Source organism: Medicago truncatula, chromosome 3, assembly GCF_003473485.1.
Source record: "Medicago truncatula cultivar Jemalong A17 chromosome 3, MtrunA17r5.0-ANR, whole genome shotgun sequence".
Taxonomy (NCBI): Eukaryota; Viridiplantae; Streptophyta; class Magnoliopsida; order Fabales; family Fabaceae; genus Medicago; species Medicago truncatula.
Window position 1 is genome coordinate 55295743 of NC_053044.1, and position 13736 is coordinate 55309478.

The window sequence follows — 13736 nt, forward strand, 5'->3', positions numbered from 1 at the left end:
TTCGAACCCCATATCTTTATATCTTCATATTTTTATTTTTCATCGTGTAGACCACAATGAAAAAAAAAATCAAAAGCAACTTTAACACTTTCAAGATTAAATTAAGCTTTAGAGAATTTTTTTATAGGAGCCTCTAAGTAGGGATGAAAGTAGGCTAGATCGTCTGATAAGGGTCTCATGACCCAGCCTATCCAAGGCCTAGCTCGACTTTCTTAGTAACAAGGCCAAATTTAGGCTTTTAAAAAGTATATTTACCTTAAGTGAAATGTTAAGCTTTAAATGTCATCTTTTTAACTTGTGCATTTATCCATTAATTCTTTTTTTGCTTCTTAACTTGTACTTAAATAGAATGAGCTTGAGCCTTTTAGAGTATGGATTCATATATGAATTCTTGGAAGATTTGTTTTGGATTATATAATCCAAAACAAACCAACACAAAATAAATAAATTAAAGAAAAATGATTGAAGAGGTGTGACCTAGACTTTGTTTGATGGTTGAAAAGGGTTGAAATATGATGCTAGACTTTTACTTGATGGTTGAAAAGGGTTAAAATATGATGAAATAGACTAACTTCACTTCAAAAATGGCATAGTGCGTGGTGGTTCAGATTTAGAATCTTTTGGAAGAAGTTAGGTTAAAATTATGTAATTGTTGAAATGAGGAGAGTTCTAATCTTACTTATATTTAGATATATTTTAAATTATATAGTTCGGAATGTGTTTTTTTCTTGTTCGGATTATACAATCCAAATGAGAGTAAAATGGAAAATTTGGAGGGACGCGAGAAATACGGGAGGTGGTAAAAGAAATACTTTTTTTGTTATAATAACTTGGGCCAAAATGATCCATCTGTAGTTCATAGTACTGTTTAGTTTAAAAAAAAAAATGCCACCTTTTTATGTTTACGGAGCACGCCCCAAGGAGGGGTGTGTGGAGAAGTAGAAGATTGAGTGAAAGGCATGCAAAACTTTTTAAGAGGATAAAAGAGTAATAAAGTTCACACTACTAACAATGAGTTGGTCAAAAAAGTAAGAGATTTTAACTCCTTAAGGATGTGATCAAGTTCAATCCATGTCTCTTGCATGGAGAAAATTCAGTTGAAATGAGAGAACTCGTCTTGTAGGTCTCAAACATTGACCAACGAAAATTAGTCATCGTTATACGATGAAGGAAATTTAATATCTATAACATGGTAAAAAAAAAATATGGTGTACCCTTTTTTGTCCTATTAAGAAAAAGTTTCTCACAGAAAAAAATAAATCTCACTAGTCACAACCCATAAATAAATATTAATTAATGGCAAGCCAGCCACTATGCCAGTTCCATGAAATCTAAACTGGCTCTGTTTTAACATCTAGACCTTAAATGAAATTTAGATTTGGATTGACTGTGTTTTTTTTTTAAAAAAAATAATTGTCCCATGCAACCTATAATCTCAACTTGACAATGCAGTTTGGGTATTGGTTGGGAGACTAGGCAGAGAGAGGTTTCCTTCCATTCCTATCATGGAATGATCAGATTTTGGGCTACATTCAGAGTTGTGAGCGATGGGTCTTATTTTTTAGGGGCCACAAGTTGTGTGTGTATATCTAATAATCTAAGGGTATTTACATCTTTTATTTTTATGGTAACAACATTTTGGATTTTTTTGTTTTAAGACTCCTAGAATTTCGATTTCCAATCTTATTTTTTGTAACGCTATTTTTTTTTAAGGGTAATAGTCATTTTGATCTCTGAATGTGTAAGGAGTAGTCACAATAGTCTTTCAATGTATCAAAATTCCAAAACTATCCTTGATTTTGCGCTTTGTTAGTCAAAATAATCATTGACGCTAAAATAATCTCTCAATACTCACAATAACTCTTTTCATATAGGGACTGAAATAACAATAGGTAAATACATGTAAGGACTGATACAATAATAAGTATGTATATTAAAGGACTAATAAGACACTATTAACAAAGTATTTTAATGTCGGAGACTATTTTGACTAGCAAAGTATATAATCAGAGACTATTTTGAAAATTCAATACACTGAGGGACTATTGTAGCTAGTTGTGGCACATTAAGGGACCAAAATGACTATTACTTTTTTTAATTATTAATTATTAATTTTTCCATTTGGCACTTAAAAAATTAATGATAAGAGGAGAAATATCGACAAAATTGATAATTGAAACTCGCAAATCATATTGAAGAATTAATAAAATATGTACTTATGACCGAAAAAACATCAACTTGTTTAGTTAAAAGGGCCACAATTCTCTCCACAAACACAATATCGGGGGACATTTTGAATGGAATCAAAGTGAAATGTCTTGAACAAAGAAATTGATCTCAAGTTGTTAACGAGTTCTACTAATGACGAATTGTTTAAGAGAATTAGATGTTAATTTATCTTGATCTGACTTTACTTATCTTCCGACCGAACTCTAAATTATCAGAGCTCGTTTTCCTTGAGAACGGGAGATTAACACACGCACACAAAAAAATGAAATGTTTTAACAAATTAGGTTGATCTGTTTGGTAAAAGTTCAATTCAAATCACACAAAAGCTTAGGTTCTGATTTGTTTATTTTTATTACAAAGGACTAATGGTCGAATTTTGTAATCACTGTGATGACTTTAGTGATAAGTAATATGTAAATTAATAAACGTTCTTTTAGTTTTTGAGACTTTCTCTAACTCTAGTGAATTTCGTAGTTCAACTCGCCTAAACTATCTTCTATAAAAATGATAACGTTAAATTCATTCGTGATTTTCTGTTTTTATTTTTTGGGAAGTGGAAGATTTTTCTTAAAGAATGACACTAATCGTCATTTTAAAACGATTCTCAAAGGAAATTTGAACTCGTTGCAATGCAAAGTTCTTGTCATTTAGTTAACACCTTAAGTGTATCTTACATGCAAATAAAATGACGATGCCATCATACAAAATTGGCTTAATTACTCTTTTGATCCCTTAACTTATTTTTTGGTTTCGTTTTGGTCCCTTAACTATTAAAAGTTTCGTTTTGGTCCCTTAACTTACTTTTTGGTTTCGTTTTGGTCACTTAACTTTTTTTTTGATTTCGTTTTGGTCCTTAACTCTAATACATTCATCCTAACATAAAGGACCAAAGTGGTTGACGGAGGAAGAGTTAAGGGACCAAAATGAAACAAAAAAATAAGTTAAGGGACCAAAACGAAACTTTTAATAGTTAATGGACCAAAACGAAACCAAAAAGTAAGTTAAGGGACCAAAACGAAACTTTTAATAGTTAAGGGACCAAAACGAAACCAAAAAATAAGTTAAGGGACCAAAAGAGTAATTAAACCTACAAAATTATTATATATTTTTTTATTATAAATAGACGAAATGACAGAGTCATTATAAACTCACAGACATATAAGTGGAGGAGTAGTCATGACGTATGATTTAACAATATCAGTATTTTACTAGTTGAATCAGAAATTATGGACTATTGTATAATTTTGTTGAAGTTTTTTTTTTCTTTCTTTTTATGAAAATTTTGTTGAAGTTTTGCAACCTTAATAAACATAAATCATATCATAATAAATGTTTTTTTTGGTGTGAGGCCAAGATTTTAAAAAACTCACCGTAAATTCAAGCATTCATCATGCATAGATATTGAGAAATAATGAGATTTAAAAAAACTCATTGTAACTTGATGCATGTATGTATTTGGACTAAAACCTAGCTTCCTGCATCTCATATTAAAATTGTTCTAACAATACACAATACCCATAAAATATAAATAATTGTTTTTGTTTTATTCTCTTACTTATGACTTTTATTTCATCAATTCTTTTCATCAACATGATATCAGTATTTTTTAATAAAAAAATGTTATAATATTAATTAATTAAATTTCTTTCCTTTTTATTTCATATAATTTTAGTATTAAATTTCAGTTTATGTTTGACTTAGATTTTAATTTTAATTCTTTGTATAGAAAGAAAAGTTTGAATTAGATGAAATAGAAATAGTTCTGTAATTTGTTCATTACAGGTTACCGGAGTTTCAACCTCGATCCGAACCGAATCCATACCCATAAACACTAACACCGTCTTCTCTCTCAGACGAAGAAGGAAGTAACGAAGAAGCATAGTATAGCATAGATCTAATTCAGATTCATTGCAATTTTCAATAATTCACATTTCAATCCCTAGATTTCTAGGGTTTCCGATCTCTTCATGTACCTAAATTAATGGCGTCATTCCGACGGACGTTATCTCCGGCGTATCACGACCGTCACTATATAAACGGCGATGGTACCGCCTTTTCACCGTCGTCTCCATCTCACAAACTTCCATCTTCAAACACAAACTACTCTGCAATAGCGTCGTCGTTTCAGAGATTAATCGGTGGCGTTTTCATGCGACGCTACAATCGAAAGGGACAATGGCGAAAAGTTGCTTTCAGGTGCGTTCTTTGTTTCTTCGTTGGGTTTTTATTAGGTATGTTCCCTTTCGGTAATCTCATTCATGAAATTCCTCAACAACAACGTGAAAACAACGACAATATCATTGCTTTTGATATCAATAAAACTCCACAATCTGATGCCAAATCAATTCTCAATAATCGCGTTTTGAAAAAGCACGTTAGCGTCGGTGGTGGTGACGCCGACGACGAGGATGAGGATAAGAAGGGTAAGGGTTTTATGATTGAACAAGTAAGTTTGAGCTCAAATATGAACGCTGAGAAGGATAATGAAAATCTGAAAGAGAGGGAATTGGGTGAATCTGAGAAAATTGATATTGTGGCGAGGAAGCAATTGATTATTGTGACACCGACTTATAACCGCTCCTTTCAGTCGTATTTTTTGAATAGGTTAGGACAGGTTTTGAGGTTGGTGCCGCCGCCGCTTTTATGGGTGGTGGTGGAAATGAATTCTGCTTCTATGGAAACTGCTGAATTGTTGAGGAAAACGGGTGTGATGTATAGGCATTTGGTGTGTACTAAGAATTCAACGGATGTGAAGGATAGAGGAGTTCATCAGAGAAATAAAGCGTTGGAGCATATTGAACATCATAAACTTGATGGGATTGTTTACTTTGCTGATGATGATAATGTGTATTCTCTTGACTTGTTTCAGACAATCAGAGATATCAGGTACATATTTTGTTACTTCCTTTTGTGTTATACCTACTTTATCAGTATTATTATTCTGTTTTTCCTTTGAATTTATACTTAGTTTGAGTTTTTCCTGATGATGATAAAGTGATGGGTTTGCATCTCTGATTAATCTTAAAGTTATATTGCTTGTTTTGGAGGTATGGTTGTTGTAATTGTAGTATGAATTTGTTTGCCTTTTGTTCGTTGGCTTTTGGTAATCTCGAGTTATCAATGTCTCAACTCAATGCAGTTGTAGTTGGTACCGTTGGCTTTTAGGGTTTACTTGATGTGTAGCATATAAGTTTGTGGGATTGTGATTTGGGAGTTTGGGTTTTTTCCCTCCCTTGATGATTGTTTTTTTTTAAATATCTTTGGATTCTACCATTTCTTTGTATGAATTTTATAACGGGCGGGCACCGATACACTTGTAGTCTAATGGTTGGCTAGAAATCTATCTGCATTATCCAATGAGTCTGGCGGTTACAGTTATCGAGGCATTGGTGGACCAGTTAAACACTTGTGCACCGTAAATGTCACCTTCATAACTTGCTACCGACAAGTTGGTTGTTCTTGAGAGGAGTTAATGTGGCCGAAATTTGCGGTTCTTTTGGGGATCAATTTGGGGTTTTTACATACACAAGGAATAACGTATTTTCTGTCAAATACTCCTAATTTGTATTGTTTTGATTTTAATGATTACATGACTAAATTTGCGCCTTGTTTTTGGGTATTCACAAGCTTGTCTGGGTAATGAAGTAGCTGCATTTGTCCTTTGTTACATTAGCATGTTTTATTGCTATTTCCTTTATAAATCTTGTTTTCACCTTTTCCTTCATAAATTCTCGAAAACAGGAAATAAAGTGAAAATACGGTAACATGTTAATGTTTGTATTATTAGTAATTAGTAATGACGTATTGACCGAAAATGAAAGGGAAAAAAGTACACGTCTTTCCCTTTTTAATTAAGTGTAGGAGGAAGGTAGGTTGACCCACTCCCATGGTCGAGACAGGCCACATGCTTCAATGAAGGTTCATAATGGAACTACTAGAATCAGATCACTGTTTAATTTTACCTACTGAGCCAACCATCTTTGGCAATTGTGTTTTTCCTTTGATTGTTATGTATTGATTTCATTTTCCTTTTTTTATGAAATGGAATCCAAATTTGAATTTTTCAAATATATATTTCATGATTAAATAAATTCAAGTGTTTGGAGCTGTAAATGTCTAGTTTTCTGAGTTGTATCTATTGGGTTTTCATATTCGAAACATATAAATATGATGTTTTCATGTCGACAACTCTTTTTTCCCATCCTCTGTGTACATCATTTAACTTTTACATGCTCAATACTGCCCTTATGAATTGTGTCATCCAACTTGTTCATTCAGTTCCTAATCCTATGTTCTAATGTTGAACTGGTTTTATAGTCGTTTTGGCACTTGGCCTGTCGCCATGCTTGCACCAAGCAAGAACAAGGCTATTTTGGAGGGTCCGGTATGCAATGGAAGCCAAGTGCTTGGGTGGCATACAAATGAGAAAAGTAAAAGACTTCGAAGATTTCATGTTGATATGTCTGGGTTTGCATTCAACAGCACAATCCTGTGGGATCCAAAGCGGTGGCGGCGCCCTACTTCAAATCCTATACGGCAATTAGACTCGGTGAAAGAGGGTTTTCAGGTATTCCTCCTATCATTACTTTTATTTACACCACCCCCATATCACCTGCAATTCGTATTATCTGATAATACCTTTAACTTTGACAGGAGACCACCTTTATTGAACAATTGGTGGAAGATGAGAGTCAAATGGAAGGTTCGCCACCTGGTTGCAAGAAAATAATGAATTGGCATCTTCATTTGAATGTTCATAATATAGTTTATCCAAAGGGTTGGATGCTTGAGAAAAACCTAGATGCTGTCATCCACATCAAGTAATCTTCCACCAATTCTATAGAGTGTGTGATAGGTATGGTCAGATTTGTAATGTGCCATAAAGAATTTTATTTGTAATTCTTAAGCAAATGCAAAAGCCGCTAACTTCTAAATCTCAGTTTTGTTAGTGGTGCTATAGAAAATATAATGTCGATAACTTGAAAAGTTTGTCTCATTCTAGGCTGTTGTAATTGTAAGAGTATCTCGTCATCCTTAGCCCCTCCCCCAAAAAAGAGAGAAAAATCCCCCATTCTTTGGGTCCCAGCAACAACCTGAAATTCATGTAGTTCAAGAAATTTTTATGGGTTTGTTATACTTTTTAACTGGAGACCAATTTAACTTGTCTTTTGATCATGACAGTTTTCTCATATTGGGTAGCGCATCAGTTAGCCACCATTGGCACTAATGCTATGTTGCCCAACAAGACAGAAACAGGTTACTGATATTGTCTCCCAAATTTTCTTGCACAAAGTTATTTGCAGGGGTAGTTTTTTGCTGTTGTAAAGTATGCTATTGAGGAAGATTTTGCAAAGGCTATTCAACAAATTATTATTACTTGATGCTATATAAAAAAGTCAAAAACAAAATTCAAAACAAAGTAAGCCCCGAAAGATAAGAAGGAAATTCATCAACTGGTAGATGACAACGACATCATATAAAGTCACCGTCTTCAACCTAACATGGTTTCTCTGCTTCTTTCTATAATGGTTACACACTTTGGTTATAATGGTTGCTCACTTTGGTTGGTTGCTCCTCTCAGTTAATTATGTTGTTTGTTGCATCGTGAGTTTGATTTGAGGGAAGATGTTAAATAATAATTTACTAGATATATGCTATTTGACCCTTTATGTTTCTAAGTCAGTAGAGTTGATTAGATATTACTATATATTATCTTGTAACCCTTATTTTTAGATGTTATATCATTGGTATTTTTATGAAACCCTAGCTGTCTTTGTTGTGTCATTCACTCCTCTCTTTGGATGTCAATATTATTAAACCACACCAACAACTGCTAATAACTAATGCTATATTGCTCATTGTTAACACAGTTTCACAGCCAACTACATCAACTCTAACATAGTTATACAGCCTACATCAATAGTTACACAACCAATACAATAATGACTATTACTTTTCCTATCCTATGGCCTTCTCGCGTGCCCTATATAAATTACCAACATGCCCTTCGGATTATATAATCCGGAACATCTATACGTATTTTAGAATATAAAATTCGGACAATTGCGAAGTATAAAAGGAACTTCACCCCCCATTTTTACAGTTTTACAGTTTCACTTTCAACATTCTCTCTCTCTCTCTCTCTCTCTCTCTCTCTCTCTCTCTCTCTCTCTCTCTCTCTCTACATTATCTCAAGTTCCGAACACCACAAATCTTGTTCAAATTTAGAGTTTTGTTGATCAAAAGCACTGCATTTCAACCCACATCATGGCAGGTAAGTTCGATTTCTGTACATATGCATGTTTAATTTCGTCGATTTTTTTTTGGATTTCTGGTCGGATGCAATCCGGATTTTGTTTTCCGGACTTGATTGTTTTTGTCCGGAAGTTGAAATCCAGACAAACCCATAATGTTTTTTTGCTTCTGTTTTGTGTTGTTTGATTGTGATGTTTGATTACCCTAATTTGAATGTTACAGAAGGTTCAACATCTAATACTCGGCGCGTAAGGGATGCAGGGCATGCTTCCCATAGGAGAGAGCGTCTCCGACGGCTGCAGGAGGAAGGTGGTGTTCCTCCGAGGCGTCGGCGTGGTAGAGGACGTCGTGCTAATGTCGAGCATCAGCTGGAGCAGCAAGAGAATATGGACATGGACCAGGAGCAGCCTGATGTGGAATTGCAACATATGGAGGAGCATGAGCTTGAGGAGGAGCTGCAGGGTATGGACGAGGAAATGGAAGATGCCGAGCCACGGCGAAGGCGAAAGAAGAAGATGGTGGACCCTGAGCCACTAGATGACTATCCCGGTGGCCCACACGAGACTGGCCTGCTGTGGAGGTACCATGTGCACGTGGCCAGGAAGGCGGCTGATGGCGTGATATTTATTAATGTTAAACTCACTTTATATCTGAAACTGCGTGTTTATGTACTATTAAATCTGCCTGTTTATTTATTGTTAAATATGATTGTTAAGCCGTAAGTTTAAACTCACTTTATTAATTTTAATTTGCAGTGGCGTGGAAAATTAAAATGCATCAGCAACGGAAAGAAGATAGAAGCGATGCATGATGATGACACCAGACCTATCATGGTTGCACGATGGTGGGAGAGCAGATTGCACCAGACCTATCATGGTTGCACGATGGTGGGAGAACAGATTGCAGGGCACCGACCTTGGTTGGCTCCAGGATACCAGCTACAACATGATTGACCATGGATTGATATTGCCTTTGTGGAGAGGTGGCACGAGGAGACTTCCAGCTTCCACCTTCCGTTTGGGGAGATGACAATCACACTTGATGATGTGGCCTCTTTGCTGCATATCCCCATTGACGGCATGCTCCTGTCCCACGGGTCCATACCACGGGAAGAGGCGGTGGAATTGATGGAGGAGTATTTCGGGTCTGATACGGGTGATGCTCTTATTAAGGTCGACAAGACCAAAGGTGCACATTGCAGATTTAGCTACCTGGAGAGGATATTCAAGGATCGTTTAAAGGAGCAGAGGGATTTGGCGGCCGAGTATGGTGTGACTGAGGAGCTGCAGAGGTTACGGGATCAGGCTGTTCGCATATATTTGCTATACTTGGTGGAGATCACGATCTTCAGTGACAAAAGCCAGTGGGTTGTGGATGTTGTCTACTTGGAGTACTTTAGAGACCTTGATCTTGTTGCTGGTTATTCATGGGGAGCTGTGACACTAGCTCACTAGTATAAGGAGCTCAACAATGCTGCACGTTGGAACACCAGTCAGGTGGCAGGATACTTGAGTTTGTTGCAGGTATAAATTTAAAACTATGTTTTATTTTTTAAAATGTAAGTGTATATGATTTGTATATTTATATGTGGTTGTCTTTGGTGCAGGCTTGGGTGTTTCATCACTTTCCAGGTATGAGAAGCAAATATGTCTGGGAACGATATGTAGAGAATATTGATCCACGCGCGATGCTTTTTTTACCACTATCTGGTTTAGGCATAGTGGACAACTACATAAACTATCTGGATGCGCTGGATTTGACGAGGGTTGTCATTGCCCCATATGGAGAGCACCGTCAGGCACGTCAGTTTGAGCGGGTCAGCCTTTACTCTGGATGGCTGAGATGCGAAGAGCGCATGGTGAGATATCTGCCTGAGATGGTGCTTCGTCAGTTTGGGTGGGTTCAGACCATACCGAGACATCCTGTTCAGAATGCACCTTTTGATGTTAACTTGGCGGAGATCACAAACCGCTTTCAGTGCACTTGATTATACGCTGACATCTCAGGAGTTGAGAGGGATTGCAGTTCATGGTATGTTTGTTTGGAAGCAAGCAAAATGTGCCAAAACAGATGGCTTTTGCCTCTGTACTGATGTAATCCGGATTATATAATCTGGACAGGTAAATCACATTTTGGATTATATAATCCGGAATCATCGTTCACCCCCCATCCCTTTTGTTGACTTTCAACGGGGTGATTTACACGTTTCGGATTATATAATCCGGAAGCTATCTAACCTTTTCGAATTATATAATCTGGAACAATATATTCATAAATGGCATCATCATCCATCAGGGTGGATAAAGTGCCAAAATACACGAATAAATTCGAAATTAATATCCCGAATGGGTTTGGATTATATAATCTGGACTAGGGGTATTATGGGAAAAAAATAAGACGCGCGAGAAAAAACATAGGATAAAAAAAGTAATAGTCTACAATAAATCATCAACAACTTAACACAATACATCAGGTTCAAAAAATAAACAGTGTATCAAGCACAATAATCCTAATTTTCGTAGTATTCATGTAAAACATAATATGAATAAAATAAGAATGTAAAGCATAATAATTCAATCTTACCTCATTGTTATTTGGAGCATGTGTATAAGTAGAATGACTATAATATAATTCGAAAAGCAAAGTAAGATTGAAAAACATAATATGCTATTGTGCAATAGAAAGACTATAATATTTGTCGAATTATTTCCTCATACCTCAATTATGTTTCTTACAACTTTAAATACAACACACAAGCTAACTACCTTCCTAGTAGTTAGACAGTTTTACGGTTTTTCCTCATCCCTTCTGTTAACCGCTAAATAGTAACCACATATTTTATTTTATTTTTCAAGAAAAGAAGCTTATAGCTTTTCATTATTAATCAAAGTAGTTATACAATGAGGAATGTTAAGATGCAAATGGAAACTAGCATGTGATAGTGCTTCCCTAGCTAAATTATGGGCAACACCATTGGCTTGTCTCCTAATAAAACTCACATCAGAGTTTACTAAGTCGGTCATCAACAAGTGTCTACAATCATGAATTATTGCCATAAAATCAGAGACACCATCTCCTTTATAAATGCTATCTGCCACAATCTTTGAGTCTGTTTCGAAGTCCATACTCACCATGTTCAGCTCTTTCGCCCATTGCATTGCTTGTAGCAGCCATATTGCTTCACCCATCTCTACATCGAGTAAAGGGGATAGAAAGGCTGTTCGACCTGCGACAAAATTACCTTCCGCATCTCTAATACAAGCTGCAAGACCAACCCGGTTAAGTGAAGTTGAGAATGCTGCATCCACATTACATTTAAATCTCCCTAACACCGGTTTTGTCCAGCAGGGAGATTCATTTTGCACGCTAGAAATTTGGATGCGTGGCTGTATTCTTTGTGCACTCTTCCAGCTATTTAAAAACGCTTCAGCCCTCTCACTAATTTGTTGAGAAGTTTCCACAACGTTGTTCCATACTTTGTTGTTTCTATGTTTCCATATGCTCCAAAGAGTGACCGCAAAAGTCTGCTGTTGTGAAGGATCAAATTGTTGGAAGAGAGCAAAAATTAATTCAGCACAAGTAGCATTTGGAGACCAGCAATGTTGAATAGAACTCCAAAAATTGAGTCGTTGCCAACAAACAGTACTTTTACCGCATTCAAAAAACAAATGCTTTCCATCTTCATCCTTTTCCATACATACTGCGCAAATATTAGGGCAGTCCACTCCTTTCTCAATCAACCTCATCCGTGTCGGTAAACAATTGCGACAAATGCGCCAAAGGAAATTCTTAATCTTTGGGGGGAGCTTAAGTTTCCAAATACTACTCCAACAACCAGGAATTCTGTGCTGCAACATGCCATCATGATTGTTAAAAATATCTCGATATGCACTACGAACGGAATATAAACCATTCCTTTCATAACGCCATACAACCGCATCCGCACGCACAGAGGAGAGAAGAGGAGTCTGCAGAATTTTGCTTGCTGTTTCATCATCAAAAACATAGTAAAACTGGCTATTATATATAACTCACCCTAGAATCCACCATAAAATAATATTAATAATTTATTTGATATATGTATCATATTACCATTTGCATATTTTGAGACACATTTTTCTAAACTAAAATTGTTAAAATTTTATTTGCGATCTTTCCTCAAAAAAAAATTATTTGCGATCTACGTTATAACAAGTAGTAATTAAGTAGTTGCATTTTAATTTCTAGTTAAATAAATAAAATAAAAAACAATAATTATAAATAAATCATTGATGACCTTTTCATTTATGGGTAACCTTGATTGATCACAGTTTAAAATGAAACAATTTCAACAATAATAAATCTTCCAAACAATATGTAAATTACATTTCTCAACCATCCTATTCTTCTATATTTTTTTATTTGACGCAACCAAACTTAAGACATTTCATAACAAATAACAGTTGCAATAAAACTACAAATTGCATGAAAGTAGTGCGAAATATTAGTGTAAAATATAAGCATGATTTTGCTTAAATCTTCCTATTAGCGTTCTTTTTTATTTGTTTATAATCACAATTTAAGGAAATTTGTAACTATTAGTCTCAAACAACTTCCAAAGCTTTCCTAGCTTCCACCAACTCGGCTGAATTGTTCTTGAACCACAGCATAGATATGGGTGAAGGGAAATAAAATGGTATACATTGCTAGAATTTTTTGCTGTTGGAAAAAACCGGTTATTAGTAAAATCAAGGATTCAGGGGCACCCTAAATATAAAACATACAATAAGTTTATGAATAAAATTCAGTTTGAAATTTAACTTAATTAAAGTAATTAAAAAAATACTAAAATCCAATACAGCCTAGGATAATAAATTTTAATTATCATTTCAACTTCTATCATTCTTTTGTTACCCTAACCCAATAGCACTTGATGATATGATAAGAAATCTCTTTCAATTTATTAAGATGTCTTAGAATTGAATTGAGAATGCAACAATATTAAAACCCTTGAGGAACTTGTCATCTGGCTAATATCACAGAAGGGTAATTCCTATAGCACTAACCCCAAGACCTGAAAATATTACTGCAATCAAAACTGAGGCTTCTTAGAGCACATAAAAAAGAATTAATTTTTACTTTTAATATTTTTAAAAATGATTTTTACGAAAATTTATTCAAATATCTTGATATTCTTCAAAAATTCATTGTTAGAGGCTTAAAATAGTAAAAAAAATATCAATCATTTTTTAGAAATTTTTTGAGAATCTATT

The 13736-nt window shown here is 35.0% G+C and overlaps 2 protein-coding genes across 2 annotated transcripts; both read left to right on the forward strand.

Annotated features, from left to right (window-relative positions):
- The first annotated feature begins 3983 nt into the window (after nt 1-3983).
- On the forward strand, nt 3984-7404 carry LOC11437095 (probable beta-1,4-xylosyltransferase IRX9H). The gene is made up of 3 exons (XM_003603632.4): nt 3984-5115; nt 6547-6796; nt 6883-7404. Exons 1-3 carry the CDS (start codon nt 4211-4213, stop codon nt 7051-7053), a joined length of 1326 nt encoding a protein of 441 aa, XP_003603680.1. The 5' UTR covers nt 3984-4210; the 3' UTR covers nt 7054-7404.
- Nucleotides 7405-9509: 2105 nt separating this feature from the next.
- LOC112420294 (protein MAIN-LIKE 1-like) lies at nt 9510-10471 on the forward strand. The gene is made up of 2 exons (XM_024779086.1): nt 9510-9920; nt 10091-10471. Exons 1-2 carry the CDS (start codon nt 9510-9512, stop codon nt 10469-10471), a joined length of 792 nt encoding a protein of 263 aa, XP_024634854.1.
- Nucleotides 10472-13736: the final 3265 nt, after the last annotated feature.